At 39.9% G+C, this 19601-nt stretch overlaps 1 protein-coding gene across 1 annotated transcript in view; it reads right to left on the bottom strand.

Moving 5' to 3' along the window:
• Nucleotides 1-334: 334 nt before the first annotated feature.
• The window catches only part of hs6st3b (heparan sulfate 6-O-sulfotransferase 3b), a 55509-nt gene continuing 36242 nt past the window's right edge, over nt 335-19601 (bottom strand). The window contains exon 2 of the mRNA XM_070914890.1: nt 335-1103. Coding sequence (XP_070770991.1) covers nt 335-1103 — 769 coding nt within the window. The remainder of the gene's footprint in view (nt 1104-19601) is intronic.

Below are 19601 nucleotides of genomic sequence, written 5' to 3'. Positions count from 1 at the left end.
TCTTATTCAACACATGTTAAATAAACAAGGCAAAAAATGAAATAACAAAAAAATATATATATAAACAGCATTTAAAGATTTAAGACACCAAAGGGCACTCCAAGGCAGAGCTGCTTTGAGACTCACAGACTTGGCAGTTTTCATAAAGAAACAGCAAAGCACTCGGATCACACTGAAGCTGAGAAACAGACAGATGCAGGAGAAAGATTAATGGTGAGACAAAAAGAGAGAGACATCGGATGCTCGACAGAGAGAGAGAGAGAGTCAAAGGAAATCTTTCCACTAGTCTGTGAGGAATCTCTCTCTCTTGCTCCTCTCTCTTAAGACCAAAGCCTCACCAACGGGCCACTTGGCTTGTGTAATCCTCAGTGGTGGTGGGGAAATCACCGTCAGTCCCTTTCTCCAAACCTCCTCCCCTTCTCCCACCTCTATTTCCTGCCCCTCTGTGTTTGGGCGGCCATGGCCTGCCCTGCTCCTTTTGCTCCCTCAGCCAACGCCTCTCCTCGCGCCTCTTCAAGCGCACCTCCTGGTGCTCCCTCTGGCGGGTGAACTGGAAACGCTGGAGGAACAGGTCCTTCGCGTACTCGTACAACTGCACGTCCAAGAAGTTGAGCTCCTCAATGCGTCTGCGCACGGGCTCGCTCAGGTCCACGTTGGCGGCTCGCGTGCTGTTGATCTGCGTGAAAGCGGAGATGAAGCGCAGGCTGAACGTCCGCTCAAACATGTACTGCGTCTTGCGTTGAAACTCAGTCAGGCCGTAGAAAGCCATGTTCTTCAGGTTGCTCATGGCGCTGCTCAAAAGGATGTGGTTACGCTGGCTCTCGTTCATGGAGGACAGGTTGTAGCAGCCCACCAGGTTCAGGTCAGCCAGCATGCGGACCTGCCTGTTATTGGCCAGGTTGGACGGGCAGTTCATGAACTCTGTCAGGGTGACACCGGACCAATCATCCCCACTATAGCAGGTGGGCAGCTCGTCCTGGGTGGGTGAGCGTCCATCACACATATGGAGGGCGGTCTTCCATGTGGCTCCGCGCTGGACGTGCTTCCACTCACTCAGGTAGCGGGAGACTGGGTCACGCAGCATGGTGATGTAGTAGAAGTTCCTGCAGCCAAAACAAACACAGTTAGAAAGCTGTGAGCACATCATCATCACAGAGGGCTGCCCTGCATTGTGCTGACAGATGGTGACTTTTGTCTGTGTATGAAACTTCAAGGTTGAATGCTAATTGGCAAACTGAAAGTCTCACTAATGAGGTTATTATAGAGTTTCTATATATTGACCTTGAAAACTGAACCTTTGCATCTGAGTAATGATTTGACAAAATTGGGATAGGACTGGTTCCATTCCAGAGATTTCTCCCACCTGCCAACATGGGGAATAATTGGGAATCAAGACATAATGGTGATCCATGGACATACAGAAAGTGAGCAAAACTGACCCAACTAAATCCCAAATATGTCACAGTCATGAAATAATGAGGTTTCAGTTTTTGTGCCTCAAATCTGTTGCACTTTTAACTAGGTATCCTATCCATCATTTGTCACCCAATCACAGCAGGTCATTTAACAGGAGAAAACACATTCAGCTGGCATTTGTTTGGTGAAAAACTGGTAAATGAGCACTATTCTTTTTTACACAAACCACTGCCTCTCCCTCAGAGAGTGAATGTGTCCTCAAGAGGACAGTCACTGAACATGGAAGCTCCAAGACCTCCAAGGAGATCTAGTCTACTGAAGCTCAGGTATGTCAAAGCGCATTCTGATAGAAAACAAAGATTGGACGGGTGTTGGCCAGGTAAACCTCTCCTAAGGTGATGTCCTGTGAGTGCCATGTGAATATTTAATGATGTGACCCCCCCTCCTCCTCAGAGAACAGTCTGGGCAGATAAAGTGGAGTGTGGTGCTGAGATTTCACACTGACTCCAAAGCTGCTCTCAGTGCTGCTTCATTTCTTTCAACACAACAAACATCCACTCGGTTTCAGCCAGGAGAGGAAATAAATGAGCTCCACACACACGTCTCTTGTGCTCATACTTTCTCGTCCTTCAGGGTTGGATTCAATGAGGACGATAGGCTAAAAATAATTCTGAAATTGTACTGGAATATATTTGCCCCAACCCTTTTAAGGGAGAATATACTGTTTGTCTGGATTATTGTATTTGTTTTCTTAACAACTGTTTGTTCCATTTTTGTCCTTATCGATCCTGTTAAATCAGCTCTAACACTGAGAGCCTTATCTGAGTCTGAGTCTGCGATGATGAGGATGGAGGGGGCTGTCTCCAGGGGTCTGTTCTTGAGGTGACACAATTTATCAATTAATTGATTAGTTAATTTAATCGCCAACACTCCAAACATTCTCTTGTTCTCGCTTCTCCCATATGAGGATTTGCTGTTTATTTTTGTTATAGTTGTAAACTGTAAACTGAATATCTTTTTTAGACAGTTGGTCAGACAAAATAAGACATTGGAAGATGACTAAAACACAATAATTAATTAATAAAATATTTGCTTAATCAAAAATATAATCAGCAGATTAATTGATAATGAAAACAATTGTTAGTTGCAGCGCTAGCCAGTACCAATACTTCCAGGAGATAAAGGATTACTTTATTAAATGTATTCATCAGTTTCAAAATCATCATGATAATCAATTTCACTTAAAATCAAGCAAATGTGTGTTTTATGGCTGCTATGTCAGGTGATGGCAGGCTGTCAAATATCCAGAAGGACACTTCCTCCCTGCAGAAATCACGCTGTATGTAAAGTGTGGTGTAAATTGCAAAAAAGTGAACCTGCTCTCATACCAACCTTAAAGAAAGAAAAGCTATTTTATATATCCTGAAAACTGAGTGAAACAGGAGGTAGTTTGACGATGAGGTGCACTGTGGATGTTGAGGTGGGATATGGAAACTTACTTTCAGTTCTGGCAAACTAGCGAGCTTGTAGGCTCCTGTGCATTAAGGTTTTATTTGTTACTTATGGTTTGCTTATTTAACCATGATCAACCCATTTTCAACCTATTTCTCTAACCTCAATCAAACTTCTGGTTGCCTGACCCTAATCCAAAACATAACACTGGTTTAGGACTCCAACAGAATAATCATCTGGCATGCATGAATCCCACTTTTCCTAAGACATCACACAAACAGGGTTTGAGATGAGAACACACTGAAAAACAAATGTTCTCGTGTATTCAAGTGCACAAATAGCAACATTATCTGACTGAACAAACTGCAAGATTGCTAAAAATATGTCTCAAGTTTATCTGGGGATTTTTCCCAACAGTGGCACAGGAATGCCACAGCTGACTCGATGTTACCCAATATGAGTCAGGCAAGAAGCTATGATTACAGCCCTGGTGGCAGCAGCTGCATCCTGGCACTTGCTCCTGGAGTTGGCTGGCTGCGGATACGTCCTCATTAGACTGTCTCTGGGACATAAACACATGCAGCAAGTGTTGTTTGAGTGCACTCGACAGCCCAAAGGTCAGTTGTGTGCACCATCAGTGTCAAAATGCATCAGGATCAACGGTCTGCAGAGCTGTCTCGAGGAGGCTTTCCCAGAGTGATACAGATGGCTGTCGAGTGGGGAGGGGGTAAGCTATCAGGCTTCTCTTACCCCTGGCCTGTGTTATCATCAGTACCACCCCTACAGTCATTTCACACTCACTATCAAAAGCACTGTGAAAAGTTTATACTGTGATGCTGCTTTCCAGTGTGATTGTTATTAAAAAAGCAGCTCATTTTACTGTAGGAAGCAACATTTTAATAATGTCTTGTAAAGCAAAGCTGTGACAGAGCCACATCCCCATATGTGTTCATCAACAACTTCATCGAAATATTATGGAAATTGCAATATGGCCAATTGCAATATCCGAATCACAGGAACTGCAATTTTTTGATGTGTCTCAACATATCATTTATAAATGAAGTACTATGGTGCTACAGAGATGCCTACAAATCATATTCTTCAGATGTAAGGGAACAGGCTTGTTTTGTATAGACTGTGGCAAAAAATCCCATCATCATCATTTATATTTTTTTTTCAGTGAAAATGAAATGTTAAAATTCCCACTAAAATTATGACTCATATATTGAAGGGAGAATTAGACTTCTTTTAGAGCCTTTGGAGGCATTTGATGTCTGCTCATTACAAATATTGGGGTGGGGGGGCTTGGTTGGAGTCAAGAACTCTGTTGAACTTTTGTTAATCATGGATCAATAATGGATAGGAGGCATGATGCAACTCTTTCCGCCCCAGAATACTCTCCTCTAAAGCAGCATCAGCAGCAGCCTGACTTCACTGGAGCACAAACTAAATAGGGGCCATTAAGCAGAGATGGAAGAAGAATTCAAAAGTACGGATAAAAATGGAAACTAAAGCAAGGAATGATGAGGGGAGCAGAGGATGGAGCGGCTGCAGACAGGAATTCGGAAGCTTAGTGTAATTTAAAGGAATGTAGTTATGGATATGGAAAGAGTTGGATAAATACAGCATGTATGAAAGCTGTGTTTGACAGATACATTTGAAAAATGTCTTACAGCAATTTGAGACAACGCCCGAGAAAGAGATATGATATTAATTTAAACCACCAAGTATATATTATTTAGTTACTTTGTGCATTAGAAAAACAAGACATATCTGTGCCCTAAATCCATACTAATTCTAAGCAGGTGTTCATGCTGGAAAACTGCCAAAAAAGTATATTCACCACAGTCAGTATGCATATTAAAAACACTGGACTTTTGAGCATGCTGTTGATGGACGCAATTCTCATGAAGGAAAAGGAGGAGCTAATCACAGCTGAACATCAAAACTAATTGTGGAAGGTAATGAAACAGTTGCATTCTAACATTTGACAGGTTGAACTGCATTTCCTGTTAGTGTAAAACTGTTTTGTATTTTGTTTACCTGTATCCTACCTGCAGAAACAACACACTATAAAGATTATTACATAGTATATACTGTATACATATGTATTATGGGCGTGGGACACAGCCATGCTAGTGGCTCTGTGTGGTTTGAGCTAAATGCTAATGTCAGCTAACATGCTCACAATGACAATGCTAACATGCTGATGTTTAGCAGGCATGATGTTCACCATGTTCACCCTTTTAGTTTAGCATGTTAGCACGCTAAAATCAGCTAATTAGCATTAAACACAAAGTAGAGATGATGAGAATGTCTTCAGTTTTGCAGGTATTTGGAATCAAGGGACTCAATGATGGCGGAGAGGAAAAGAGGAAAAGCCAAAGAATCAAGTTATTACAAATTATTCTGAGGGGGAAATTAATGTGCGTACCAAATTTCATGGCAATCCATCCAAACGTTGTCGAGACATTTCTCTAAAGACTAAACATGTCAACCTCATGGTGGCGATAGAGGAAAAGGGTCATTATGATTCATCTTCTGAACCATGAAAAATGTCACGACATCCAATCCAATTGTTGTTGGATATTTCAGTCTGGACCGAAGTGGTGGACAGACCAACAGACCGAGCAACCGACCAACATTTCCATCCGTAGAGCCACGCTGCTTGCATGTCTGAAAAACAGGCAGCTCCCTGTGAATAATGTCACTAAAAGTGAACCCATGCAACACAAAGGAACAGTTGTATCCTCAGCCAACGTCTCTGCATCAGACAACTGGATTTTAATTGCCTGTAATTAGCCTCAATGACACGATTTCAGCCCACTGCTTCTCCCTGATTGCAGGCTGCTAACAGGGACACTGTACTTTCAGCCTGAGTGCATGGCGCTTGGAAGTGGATGAAATGAATTCACTCGTCAAGAAAGTCATGTGTGGGAGTCAGATATTGTTGCAGGTGCTCGAGGGTGGGCTAGACGATGGGGAAAAGCAAAACAATATATCTCTGTGAGCTGGCCAGAAAGTTGTTCAGAGCAAAGGCTAACACAGTGAGTGGTAAATAAGTAAAGACGGACCATGTCCCAGTACAACAGTGGGACTGACTGATGTTGTTGGGATGTAGTGTGGTAGACACTGTGTGCGTGTGTGTTTGAAGCAGCTGCTTTTGTATCGAGCGAAACCTCTACCTGTTTACAGTCTGCTGACTTCTCTGATTTATCCTCACAATGTTACAGCTTTGATCTCTCTCCATTACTCCTCTGCAGTCCAAGAGCATTAAGAAAAATTTTTTTTAAACATCCTTTTACTGTCATTCTCTGGGCACAGTAGCATTTATATAGTCACAGTCGAGAGAGACTGTGGATGACATGTAACATCCCAGTTACACGCTATGAATAATTTCCATAGTGTACCAACCCATACCAGTTTACTGAGGCTACACTTCCTCATACTGCTAAACAACTAGAAACATATTTTGATTCATACATATATTCATGTGCATCTATTCAAAGAAAACTGTCTATAAATGACTTTATCACATTTAAAGTCTATTTAATTATGTTTGGTTGTTTTAATATTTTTGTATTTATTTTAAAATCCTTACTGTTTTCCCTACAGTATATTCTGTGTTGTTTATTTCCCCAGTAGCATTTTGAGGCTCTCAGCATTGTACATTCCTTTCTTTTCTTTCATTTTTTTTGCCATTTTTGCCTCTAGGTAACAGAGAGAGAGAAGGGCATAACAAGCTGGATTCAAACTAGGGACGTTACAGTTATGTGGTATGTGTCTCTTTGGAATCATTAAAGGCAGTGAAAACATATTTTTCAGCTAAAGTAAGAAGACTTTTGGGTATTTCAAATGACTCTGCTGTTTTGTCTGTGCTCGTCTCGCTGGTTTGAAGTGGACGGAGTTCAGTTGGAAAGAGGTGCCACATGCATTTGTGCACCAATCATGATTTAACAACATTTAAATCAAAATGTGTCAAAAGATGAGTTAGCCTGCCTCTAGAACTCTGAATAGCCAAATAGGTTTGATGTTTTGTTCATTAATTCTGCTGGTTAGAGAAACAGTCCACCGGTCAGCTTAATAGACACGATTAAGAATGGGGACGCCATCTTCCTACACAGGAGTGAAATGGAATGGCAATTCAGTTGGATTATCTGTCTTGTTAATACTTTCATTATAAATAAATACACAATGATGTTTTTCCCCACACTTTAACTTTGATAATTCTATGTTATAGAAATACTTATGATTTTCAGGGGCTTTAAAGAGAAAAAAGTGTATAATATCTGACAAAACCTTGTGCAGCTACAGAGAAGTTAGTGCACAGAATTGCAAGTATGTTATGTCAAATTGGTCACAACATATTATGAATGAATATAATGCAGTTATAACATTCGGCATCATCACTAAAGAGGCTAAATATACCAAATATACCGTTGAGATGAATGTTTCCAGGAGCACAGAGTAGGCCTCAGAGTACAGTAGCCTGAGATGAGAATGAGTATTCCTGTAATTTTGCACCTCACTTGACTCCTGCCCTTTTCTACACACTGCTTCTCCTCCGTGTCCTACATTAGCGTTAGACATTAGAGTTCCCTCCGGATCTATAACCTTTTCTTAAAGGTTGTCACATTAATCACGCTGCTGATTTCACTCGTCAATCTCCTTCTGTATCTCCTGTGTTTATCTCTGGCCATGCTGTGCATTGTCTCTCTTTGCTGCCCTCCACTTGAGGCCCTGCATACAAACAACCACCACTCTCCTCCTTCACCCTCCTGTTTTTTATGGCCTTTTCCAAGAGACTCCTCATTCAGGTAAATCATGGCAATATAAACGTTTATGAGAGAGGAAGGCAACATAGTGATGTCTCATCTCAACAAACAATTTCAGGCTGGTATAGTTTTGTATTTTAAGATCTGAAATCAAAGAGTGGAACATAAGAATGGTTTTAAGCTGCTCCTGAGGAAATCAGTTTTTTATTAAAAACCTTAGTGACCATGGACCATGGAGTGTATTACAAAACAGGGAGACAGATGAGTTTATAGAACTTTATCAACCCTGTGAGCTAGAAACTACATATTTATATACAACTCATTTGAAACAGTTTGAAGGTCTGATGATGACTTCTATTGACATCAACACATGTTCATGTTCACTGACAACGCATCTCATTTGATTTTCGCCAAATATAAAATATCAGTTTTTATCACTAACAAGTACATGCAAGAGCATTTTAATGTCCATCAATGTGGAGACAGTTTTAGATACTTTGTATACCACTGTGCATCATCATGTGGTTTTTTAAAGGTCCCATATTATGCTCAATTCAACTCTATATTTTTATCTTAGGACTCCACTAGAGTAGCTTTGCATAATTAACAGTTCAAAAAAGTCCTTATTTATCTTATACTGGTCTTTTATGCAGCCCCTCAGTTCACCCTCTGCCTGAAACAAGCCGTTTTAGACAAACTGAACAACCTCCAAAAACTTGAGCAGAACGGTCGAATAACTTAACTTAACAGACTGAGGGGCTGGATGAGCATCCCTGTACTTGGTGGGTGTGCTGGGCCTGGAGCAGATGACCTGCTGGGGGCGTGGCTGAGTGCTGAGTGACTGTATAGTTATGACATCACAACCTTACGGAAGTCCTGACGGCTCGTTTAAAGGCACAGTTTCTGAATATGGGATGTGCGCATTTCTGTGCGGACTGAGCGTTTTGATACTTTCACAGTATTTATATAGCGCCTAGACCTGCTTCATAATCAAAAAAGACATGGAAATCTCACTTTCTACAATAAGGGACCTTTAAGGTAAAAGTTACTAGTAACTATAAGTGTCAAATGTAGTGGAGTAGAAGTATAAAGTAGCATCAAATGGAAATACACAAGTAAAGTACAAGTATGTCAAAATTGTATTTTTGCATTTACTTGAGTAAATGAACATAGTTACATTCCTCCTCTGTTGGTTGATAAATGCAGTGTTTCATTTACTCAAAAAAACCTTGTAGTACTATATAGACGTAATTTCCAGGAGACAGGGCTGAACGTTACACTTATGGCGAAAAAGCTCCAACAGGTAGTGTCTGGTCGTGTTACCTCACAGCCCTCAAACATGATCTGAGCAGCACATCTGATCAGAGTCAGCTGTGCAGTCAACAGCAGGACTGAACAGGAATGTGGGTATGCCAGTGGCACTGCCCTCAGCTAAACTACGTCAGCTCTCAGTGAGATGGCCCCAGTGCTCTTCTTTAACCAATAAACAACTGTAGCGTTGCTATGCATACACTCAAATAAAAATACACAGATATGTGGATGAACACGATGAGCATTTAAGGTTCAATATGTATTGAATTATTGTAGTAACTACAGTGAAGAGTCTTTGAAAGCTTGGCCTTTAGCAGAGGCTTCATATGCAAAAGATGGTGTAAAGGACAAACTGTCTCGTCTTTAACACTGGTTAAAGATTTTTTTATCCACAGCAGGTGTGAATGCATGGTTTTATGAGTCACCTATGGAGCTTTATACTATATAATACTTAGCTGGTGTTGAAGGATAAGATCTCATGGAATCTTTTTACAATGAGTGATGAAGCCTTGGATGAGGCACTATGAATATACTCACATGCTCCTATTAAGAATCAGCAAGTGAGAATGTGCAAATAATAAGCAGATAATATATATATATATATATATAAATATAAAGATCTAATATACCCATGGTACCAGTCAGAGCAGATGCTGCAATCCTTTATTGTATCTTATTTATCAATTTCTGCCTTATGTGGTGCCAAAGACAAGTGATCAGACTTGGCTGCGTATGTTTTTTAGATCAGAGAATGTCTAAAAAATAACCTCACTTGAGGTTACCTCACAAGTTATATTCTATATGTAAGAAACCCCTTTACAAAAGGGTCTCATCTACTATATTAAACAACACAATGTATACGACTATGTATTAACTGATTCTTTAATTAAAAATCAGGAAACTCTGCACATTCACTTCCTCCTCTCATTTAAACATTAAATAGTGTCAAACAGGGTCTCAGCATCTAATTTATTTTATTTCCTATCACTTCCTCTTTTTTTCCTTACTCTATGGGGGTAAATTAATTGAAAACCCTGCAAACCATGACGATTATTGTAGCAACTATGGCATGATGTTAAGGAAAGCAAAATAAACCTTGTGGTAATTGTGAGCTCTGACAAAGATCAACAGCGAATAGATATTTGTTTCTATACAGTTAAGACATTGACAGAAGCGCCCTGAAATTAGATGTAGAAGAGAAAAGAAAACACTTAGCAGCTAATTATGACGCCCCATTTAGTGTGAAAAAAGAAAGTGCTTGAAGCTGCCTTCTCCTTTATGAGAACATGGCCGCGGTGGAAGCTTTCCTTGGTGTGAAGGTCCAACCTGTTTCTAAGAGGCAAGAGATGGATGACTGATTTTATCAGTGCCGACCGAGAAGAGATGATAAACTGGGTACGAGCAAAGGGAGGAGGCAGATCCAAAATCCTGGAATAACCGTCCACCTGCTGTATACAAACAGTAGATCCTGCATGTTGTAGGGTCTAATAAACTAGGGAGATGGAGTCATACGGCCCCTGAACAAAGCCTGAATGAACATCATGTACTATTATAATGTACTATTACTATTATAAGAGATCTTCAAATTATCCTAATTCACTATTTATATACACAGACGAGAAAGTTTTAGAGGCCTGAAAATGTTTACTCAAGTAACGTACTTGAGTACAATTTTGAGGTACTTGTACTTTACTTGAACATTTCCATTTTATGCTACTTTTTACTTCTATTCCACTACATTTATTTGACAGCTTTAGTTACTTTGCAGATTTCGAGTATTAATACAAAACATATGTATCAACTAATAAATCCTGATATATATTATTATAGGTTAAGCTACCCAGCAGTATATAAAGTAATTAAAATTAGTCCCACCTTTACCAGCTGCAACATTCTAGTGATGTACATGTCAATGCATCACTAATTATAATCCAATAACATGATATACATTATTCTGAGATGGGTCATTCAGCATAATGAGTACTTTTTAGACTTCAAGTATTTTTTGATGCTAAAACTGCTGTACTTTTACTCAAGTAAGTACTCAAGGACTTTTCCTTGTAACAGAGTATTTTTACGCTGCAGTGTTGCTACTTTTATTCAAGCAAAATATCTGGATGCTATTTCCACCACTGGTTATATGGCTTAATAGTAATGGTTTAATGATCCCAGGGTTAATGTCCACCAAATTATATCCAAATCTGTTTCCTTTTCACGTGTTGATTTCTCATGTTGACAAAGAAAACATTGGAATTTTTTGAAAAAATAATCAAGATCCGTATACTAGCTTTTTCTGGGGCTTTCAATCCCATCTCAGTCTTCAACAGCAGGTGGAGTTGGCTCGGTGGTCACAGAGGCGACTTAGTTGTGACCACATGACATGGAACAGCTTTGGGGAACAGTACATCTGTGAAGCACCGAGGACCATAGCCTAGTAACTGAATAAACACTGAAAATGGACAACATCAGCGGTTTGTTAACTCCAGACCAGAACCAGTCACAGCAATCGACTGGGTCAAAGGTCATTGAGCAGGAGTCGGTATATGCGGGACACCATCTTTGAACAGAGAGGTCACAATCTCCTCTCACATAAACCCACCTTTTGTCATGTAATGGCAACCGAGCCATTTCCATGACAACTGAACTCCATTCGCTAGTAAGTGGCCCTTGAGACCAGATCTGTTTGCACGGATCACCATAATTAGCCATTTACCATGAGGTGAGAACATTTTGTTGCTATCAGACAGACAGATGTAGCGAGGTGTAGATGTAGCTATCAAACCGCAGAAAGGGAAGAGAGGTGATTCGGGGATATGTGCTCTTAGAAAATATATTGCCAATATTAAATAACTGATACGCTCTGCTGTTACTGTCACAATCCTGGCTGCGTCGGAAGATGTTTCAGATATTACTTGCACCAAAGCAATCATCAGCGGGATGCGGGTGTCTAGTCTTGATCAAAAGGATACAGCAGTATGAATATTTGGTGGAGTCTGACTGTTGCACTGATGCAAATTTTGTTTGATTTTTGTGATACAGATCATTTTTGTGACTGTAATGGCAGTGTTGTTTTCCAGCAGACATCTGCACTTTGTTCATTACATTTTAAATATTTTCCAGCGGAGAGTACTGCTCGGCCTCGTCACATGGTCGTCAGTGTGAATCCTAATGCTACAGCCCGTGGCCCACAATGTGCCGAGGAACATTTAGCCATCTACTTGACATTCATAGTCTGCAAGGCTTTCATTTGCACAAAAATCACTGCGTATGAAGGCAATTTAGCTCTCTCATTAAAAAGACATAAATGCCTCAGAACTTAATGGCATCTCACAGTGAAAGAGAGAGCCTTTAGAGTTTTGAGATTACATCTTAAGATTGTCACGCGCATAAAAAGCAGAGGAGCTGGTATCGGCTCAGTGTTGACTTTCATCACTGTTCGAATGAAAATGGCCAACAACACAAGTGTGCAGTCATCCAGCTATTTATCTGTGAGGTTCTGCAGCACTCAGACATTATGTAAGGTGTTTTGTAAAGCACATATTTTGCAATAACTACAGCTTTTACTAGTTCCATGCAGTTTTCAGGATACGTTATTGATGTGTTTTAGTCAAATAACTTTGGCAATTATTGCGTCTGCACAGATGAACCTGTATCAGTGATTGTGATCGTAATCAACCACAAACCACTATGTTGTGTTTTGCTATCTGCACTGTTCATTATAAAATCTATCTCAGGGAGATAATGCAGTGTCGTGCAAGCTTTGTGGGAAGAATTCTCTGAACAGGCTGGGTTCTCACGGTGTACAAAAAGCATTAACAAATGCATTTGATTATAATTCATCTTGATTAGTGCATCTTATAGCACTTTGGAGATGTTCCAGTAAGTGCTATGTGCTTAACCTTGTGAGAAAAAAAAAGAAAAAACCCAAAGCGCTGCACCACACACCACGTGCAAAGATGCTTAAAGAGAAATGACTTCTCTAGGTAATGACTTCCTCCATCCCTGCGGTCTTTAATTTCAGCAGTCATGAAAAGTGACATTGATATCACCAGCGGTAAGGTGATTGAGACTGATGAGGACTCTTCTTCATCAGTCCACTTTATGACCTGTAACATTACCTCCAGTCCTAAAGCAGAACAATAAAGACATTCACAATATGCTGTAGTAAACGGTGCGCACAAACGTGGTGTGCTTTGAACATCAATACTGTAGGTTTGTTGCAGTTGTTCATACAGTTGTTTAATGGCTTTAGAGTGGGATTATATCGCGAGCTCTTGTCTGAATCCTCTCCTCACCATCTCTCTGGTGAGGAGATGTCCTTGGTCTGTGAGTGCGAGGGCGTTATTCAGCATGCAAGGTCTCTGCGGTGCATCTGTACAATCCTGCGCTGTCCCGTTTCTCTCAGACAAGATGAGAATGAGACTGGAGACATGCATTATTTGTAACCGATACCATTCCTTAATGGTGTCTGCGCTCCCCCTGGCAGCCCATAATGGACCGTTTTTGAGGTTCTCAGCATCTTGTTCGGCTTTTTGATGGTGACGGAATGGGGACAGTGGGTGTCACCTGGGAAGAAACAAGAAGAACGATGGGACCTTTCATTTACTTGTCAGGAAGCTGGCATTGCTAGCACTTGACATGGTGTGCATACAGAGAGTGCTTGTACTAGGAGTGGCAGATAACAACAAGGGGGAAAAACTGCCCTTCAAAAGGGAAACATTTCATTCTTTCTTTTATATTTCAGAAACAGAGGGTAAAAGGGAAACGTTACATATCTAAGGGACGAATTAATGTATAAAATCTAAAGCCCTGTTTTTGACAATAACAAACTGTACATTATCAACAGTTTATTCAGTGTAATAAATGAGCACCAGACGAATATTTAAATATTGTAATATGAAATAATATCATTAAATAGTGCGGAGTCTCTGGGCCTGTACCCAGTAGGTCTGTTCAGTAATCCATCCATGATACTAACAAGCCAACTACTTATCACCTCCTGACTCTGGAAGGAGGTTAACAGTGGGTACAATCAGATTTCATGCCACCCCTCTAGCCCTGCCCCTGTTTGAGGCTAGTGGCTCGAGGCTACGTTAGCCGCTAGCAGCATAACACACCCGAATCTCTGACCGAACTGTTGGTGGTCGAGTTGCATTGTGGCGTAATGTAGGCACCAGGTTTTGACAAGGAACAAGAATATGTGGAATAAAAAAAGAAAGTGCAATGCTATTGATCGAGTACTCTTTTAACCACCTATTTCTACGACTTCAGGACTTCCTGAAGCCAAGATAACGACACAGCAGCTCGCAGAATAATCGCCCTGAGCTGAGACACAAGAAACCACTTCATGGATTGTAGAGATGGTAAGCAGAACCATGTACGGCCTGGACACAGTGAGTGTGGAGTGAAGTCTCAGGTAACCGACTGCTTTAACAGACACAAAATGTCGTTGGAGGTGAAATCAGCACACGCTGAAATACACTGAAAGCCGGGTCATCACAGGCCTCCCTGCCTTTATCCTCTTTGTGATGCTCATGCACCCCGCAGTCTGACACAAAGGTGCGTGATCCACAAACACAAAATGTAACCTTGCCGCAATGAGCAGCAGCGTGTAAGAGCAGGGAGAAAAAATCTTTACCAGGGGCAAGACCTAAATTACAAGCGGTATACTTTGGAAAGGATGAATGCACCTCTAGAGGAATCAGCTGAGGATGCAGCTCGGGGACGGCACTATCTTCACTCAAATCTGAATGGCTGTGTATCTTTAATGAGATCTGTCATCTCATTTCAGCTCCTGGGACGGCACCTGTTTGACCTCCTCTGCTTGTCAGGCAGCAGAGAACAAAGATTTAAGTGGCAGTTAAGCTGTGTCGATACAGCGACATAACTGCGTAACAATCGTAATAGAGCTCATAATGACATGATATACAGTAGTTGAAATGCACAAACGCAACTCTATTTACTGCCACGTAAGGACTTTTTAGTGGGGTGTTTGGACACAAGAGGCTCTACAGGGAAAATGACATAATAACTAAGATATGCTGAGATGAAAAGTATAGGTTGAACAGGAAATCTGAATGTATCTTTCCATTGGCAAGCGGCTCCCTGCTGTCGCAATTGCTTTTCTGTAATTTGAGACCAATTAGACATTGTAATATGACAGCACAGCTTCAATTACCACGATAGTGAAAATCCTCCTGTCTAATTATGCCCTCCTTTTAATCTTTCTCTCTTCCTTCAAAGATCTTTCCAAGAGACAGCGGAGGAGGAGACAAGGCGTGTACTCGCATGGTCTCTGAATTAATAATACAGCCAGAGGAGAGACACAAGTACACAGGCTGGCAGTGGAAACCACAGTACATGTCACATCACATAACACAGAGCTGAAGACACTGAGAGCTTTGCATGCTGCCATGAGAGTCCAACGTCTCTCCAATACTTTCACACACACAACTTTCATCCTCTCAGTCTGTCACTGTGTGTATTTAATGTCCCAGAAATATTATTTAAATTGAGAAGTAATAGTTTTTATTCTCACAATATAACTTCATCATCATCCTCATCATCCTCAGTGTTGGGGCAATGCAATAAATGCTGAGGTAGCTATCTCACTCTTAAGAAGGAGGGAAGGGGAATTATTAATGATATCAGCAACCATCCACAGGCGCTGACATACAAATACTATCTAGTGATACTCTTGTTAGATACTGTTACTGTATCTCTACACAGTTTTTAGCCACTATCCTGTATGCTGCTGTAACAATGCAAATTTCCCCACTGAGGGATTAATAAAGGATTATCTTATTTTATTTTAGCGGCATGACTTAGGGATGGACATGTCAGTCTGTCCGTCCACCACTTTGGTCCAGACCAAAATATCTACCTAACTGTGTCATGGGTTGCCATGAAATTTGGTAAAGACATTCATGTCCTACTCAGCATGGATTTTAATAACTTTGGTCATCACTTGACTTTTCACGTAGTGCCATCAGGCCAAAACAATTTGCGGCCACTTTGCGGCAGTATAAACTTATTACAAGCAACAAACAATTGCTTATTTACAGATATAGCAGACACGGAGCAACATTATGTGTTGTGTTTAATATGTTTTGTTTTTGTTGTGAAGCACTTTGTAACTGTGTTTTGAAAGGTGCTAGTTTATTATTATTATTATTATTATTATTATTATTATTGTTATTGTTATTATTATTATTATAGTTATTATTATTATTATTCATTTGGGGTTGTGTTTTTGGCTACCTGGCAAATGTAAGTCCTTTACTGTATATTCACTCTCCTTTTAGCCCACTTTAGATGTTCTAAAAATGATATAATATGAGAAATATGTGGCTCTTCAGCAGCAAAATGCTCCAGTATATTCACAAGTTGCTAACTTTGGCTGTCTGCCGTTTAGTGCTGAGCAGGTAGCGCACAGTGGGTGAGGCTGGGATGAAGGTTGAAAGGAAAATATGCTGATTTGTTTTTTTGCTGAGAGTTAGATGAGAAGTTTGATACCGCTCTCATATTTGTTCGTTAAATATGAAGCTTAAAGACCGGAAACAAGGGGAAACATCCAGCCTAACGCTGTCCAAAGGTAGCAAAATCTGCCTCCCAGCATCTCCACAGCTCACTCTGAAGATATTAGATGATGCCATATATTAACAATAACACAATAATAAGACATTATACAATATACTGCATTTACACTAAGTAACTCAAGGACATATTTCTGTGAGTCAACTGGACACTTCACATTCTCACAGTTGATAATCTTGTTTACAGGGATCTCCAGATAATTTATACAATAACTTCCACAATCTGAAGTGCTTTTACTGTTCCTGCTTATTGAGCCAGACTAAGTTATAATGAATAAATCAAATAAAGAACACTGGAGCTGGCATTGATTTTATGACTATATGATTTTACCCTATGAGACTGTGTGGTCTGCTTTATTTGCACTGCACCGGCCACAAGATTATGACCTCTGTGAGATGGAGATTGCAATATGACTAATGAACATTTTCATGTTATTCTTGCAAATACCATAATGCTATGGTCAATAAAACTTATTCTTTCAATAATTACTTTTATGCGGTTATTCCAAATTATATAGTGGCTATAATCATGATACATAAAGGTTTTAATTTCTTTTAATGGACATTTCTAATGGACGGACTCCTCTGCCAATTTAGCTGTCGGCCATGTTGAGCGAATTGAAGTACAATTGATGAAGAAACATTTCCCAGCACTAAGAGGCTGATATTGAATTGACTCTACTTTTGCTTGATTCTTCCATGTTATCCAGCAATCGATATTTGCATATCTAATAAACTACTACTTAGCACACAGTTCAGTGCTTTTCCCCAAACATCCAGCCAGGTGCAACTTGACGTTTTACAGTGTAACAAAGAGAGTGCCTCTTAAACATTAGTGTGGCTGAGTACTCTACTGAGAGTCATGTAGATGAGGCCGATTATCTAACTTTCTGAAGCTCATTTCAGTCTCTGCTTGGCACAGAGGATCAAGCCAGCAGCACTGGAAAGGTTTTAACCATGGCTATAATCCCTGCCCTGCTGAGAGTCTGGATTTGGAGGGAAGTGTGTGTGTGTGTGTGTGTGTGTGTGTGTGTGTGTGTGTGTGTGTGTGTGTGTGTGTGTGTGTGTGTGTGTGTGTGTGTGTGTGTGTGTGTGTGTGGGAGTGTGTGTGAGTGTGTGTGTGTGTGTGTGTGTGCAAACAGGGAGGGCTTGAAAGGAAAGGATGCTGGGTAGACAAAAAGAAGGAAAAATAAGAAACAGATAATGAGATGATATAGTAAACACAGGGATCAGATCAGATAGATCAAAAGTTGAAACAATTAGTTGATTAATAGATGAGTCGATCCACAGAAAATTCAAAATGTATTTTTATAGTGACAAGTATATAACATGAACCAATGCTACATATCACAGCATTTATAGCCTAAGCTAGTTTTCAATTGCCGTCATACAAACAAACACTCTTTTCTGTGTCTCTGATAATAAAACTGATCATTTTTGGGTGAATTTGAAGACATTTCACCATTTTCTGATATTTTATGGATCAAATGAATTATTACAGATTAGTCTGCAACATTTTACTTCAAGACCGCCTATTTAGCAATTGTAAGCAGTATATACATATTTAATAACTGGTTTATAACACGCTATAATGCAGTTGTAAGCAGATATAAGTGTTCATTAATGTTTTGCCAACAGCTATAACTCTTCCAGTGGGTTGGTGAATAAACAGATAATAAATGACCATATAGTGAAATACAGTTATGATAATATAAAATCTGTCTTAATAGGAGAAGTTATAATTGCTGATGAATACTGTACATCAATAAACACTTAGAAATACATTATAGTGTGTTAAACGCCATTTATTAAATGTTTGTATACTGCTTATAGATACTAAATAAGTGGACTTAGAATAAAATGTTGCTGATTAATTGATAGCGAAAATAATCATTAGTTGAAACCATAGATAGATAGATAGATAGATAGAGCACATAGATAGAACTACTTATTAGTCTAATGAGCGATATAGTGAAGCTAGCACAAACTCTTCAGCTGCATACCCACCACTGTATCTGTACCATTCTAACACAGACTCTCTGCCTCATGGCTCTTATCTTGGTTTGCTTTTATCACTAATATGATAACTGCGGAGTAAATTATTCACAAGCGATCGCTGCTCTCATGTTTAAGGAACCATAGCTGTGATCAAAGAGTGATGGTTTCTTTCAGCCATCTCTGTAACAGCCTGACTATGAGGAATGATCAAAGGACACCCATGTACACACATTTGTTCCATACAGTGGGCCGTCATCTCAAAGCCAGGTCTTTTTGTGACATGAAAACTTAAAATAGTAATGAGATGGGTTTAACTAGGAACTGTAGGTTGAGTGCAGATGAGACGAGTGTGGGTCCTCCTTCACATCCTATGAAGGTACAATCGCAGCAAGACTGACATCTTTCATGGAGGAACTTGCATTCCCAACAGCCCACTTAAGAAGATGTGATTTATGATTTGTAGTCAAAAAATTTACTCATGGAAGAGAATCAATTGTGGCACACTTTTCATTCATTATTTCATAATGCATCTGTTAATCTTTCCTTTGAATTTCCTGAGCGTATGTCAACAACCATGTGGGGCAAGCTACTTGAAAAACATAAACAATTACTCATTACAATACTTTACTAATTATTCATTAGCAAAAGTAATTAACATAACTTTTTTTTCTCATCACAGCTGAATCAAACCTGAGTTTAAACACCTCAGGAAACAGAAAAGAAGACAATTTGCGTGTCAGGGACAAGTTGTTTGCCAATCAATCATCACACATATTTCTAATTGAAATTATGTGTTTTATCAACCACCACAATAGTGCTAAATCCCTGTTCAAGCTCTGTCTAGAGAAGACATTCTCACTGCAGATCAAAAAAACATTTTTTCTGAATTCAACACCAGAAATTAATTAAAGCAGTATTTTATTAGTGGCACAATAATCCAATTTTAATTAGAATGAAATGAAAGGCTTAGCAGAAGAAACACAAAATCTACAAAAGCTTGGTTGTGGCTTCGTGCCCAGCTGCCCTCTGACTTCTTCCTGGCACTGAGTGACCA

This window comes from Enoplosus armatus, chromosome 11, assembly GCF_043641665.1.
Source record: "Enoplosus armatus isolate fEnoArm2 chromosome 11, fEnoArm2.hap1, whole genome shotgun sequence".
NCBI lineage: Eukaryota > Metazoa > Chordata > Actinopteri > Centrarchiformes > Enoplosidae > Enoplosus > Enoplosus armatus.
This window is presented reverse-complemented; position numbering and strand designations above follow the sequence as displayed.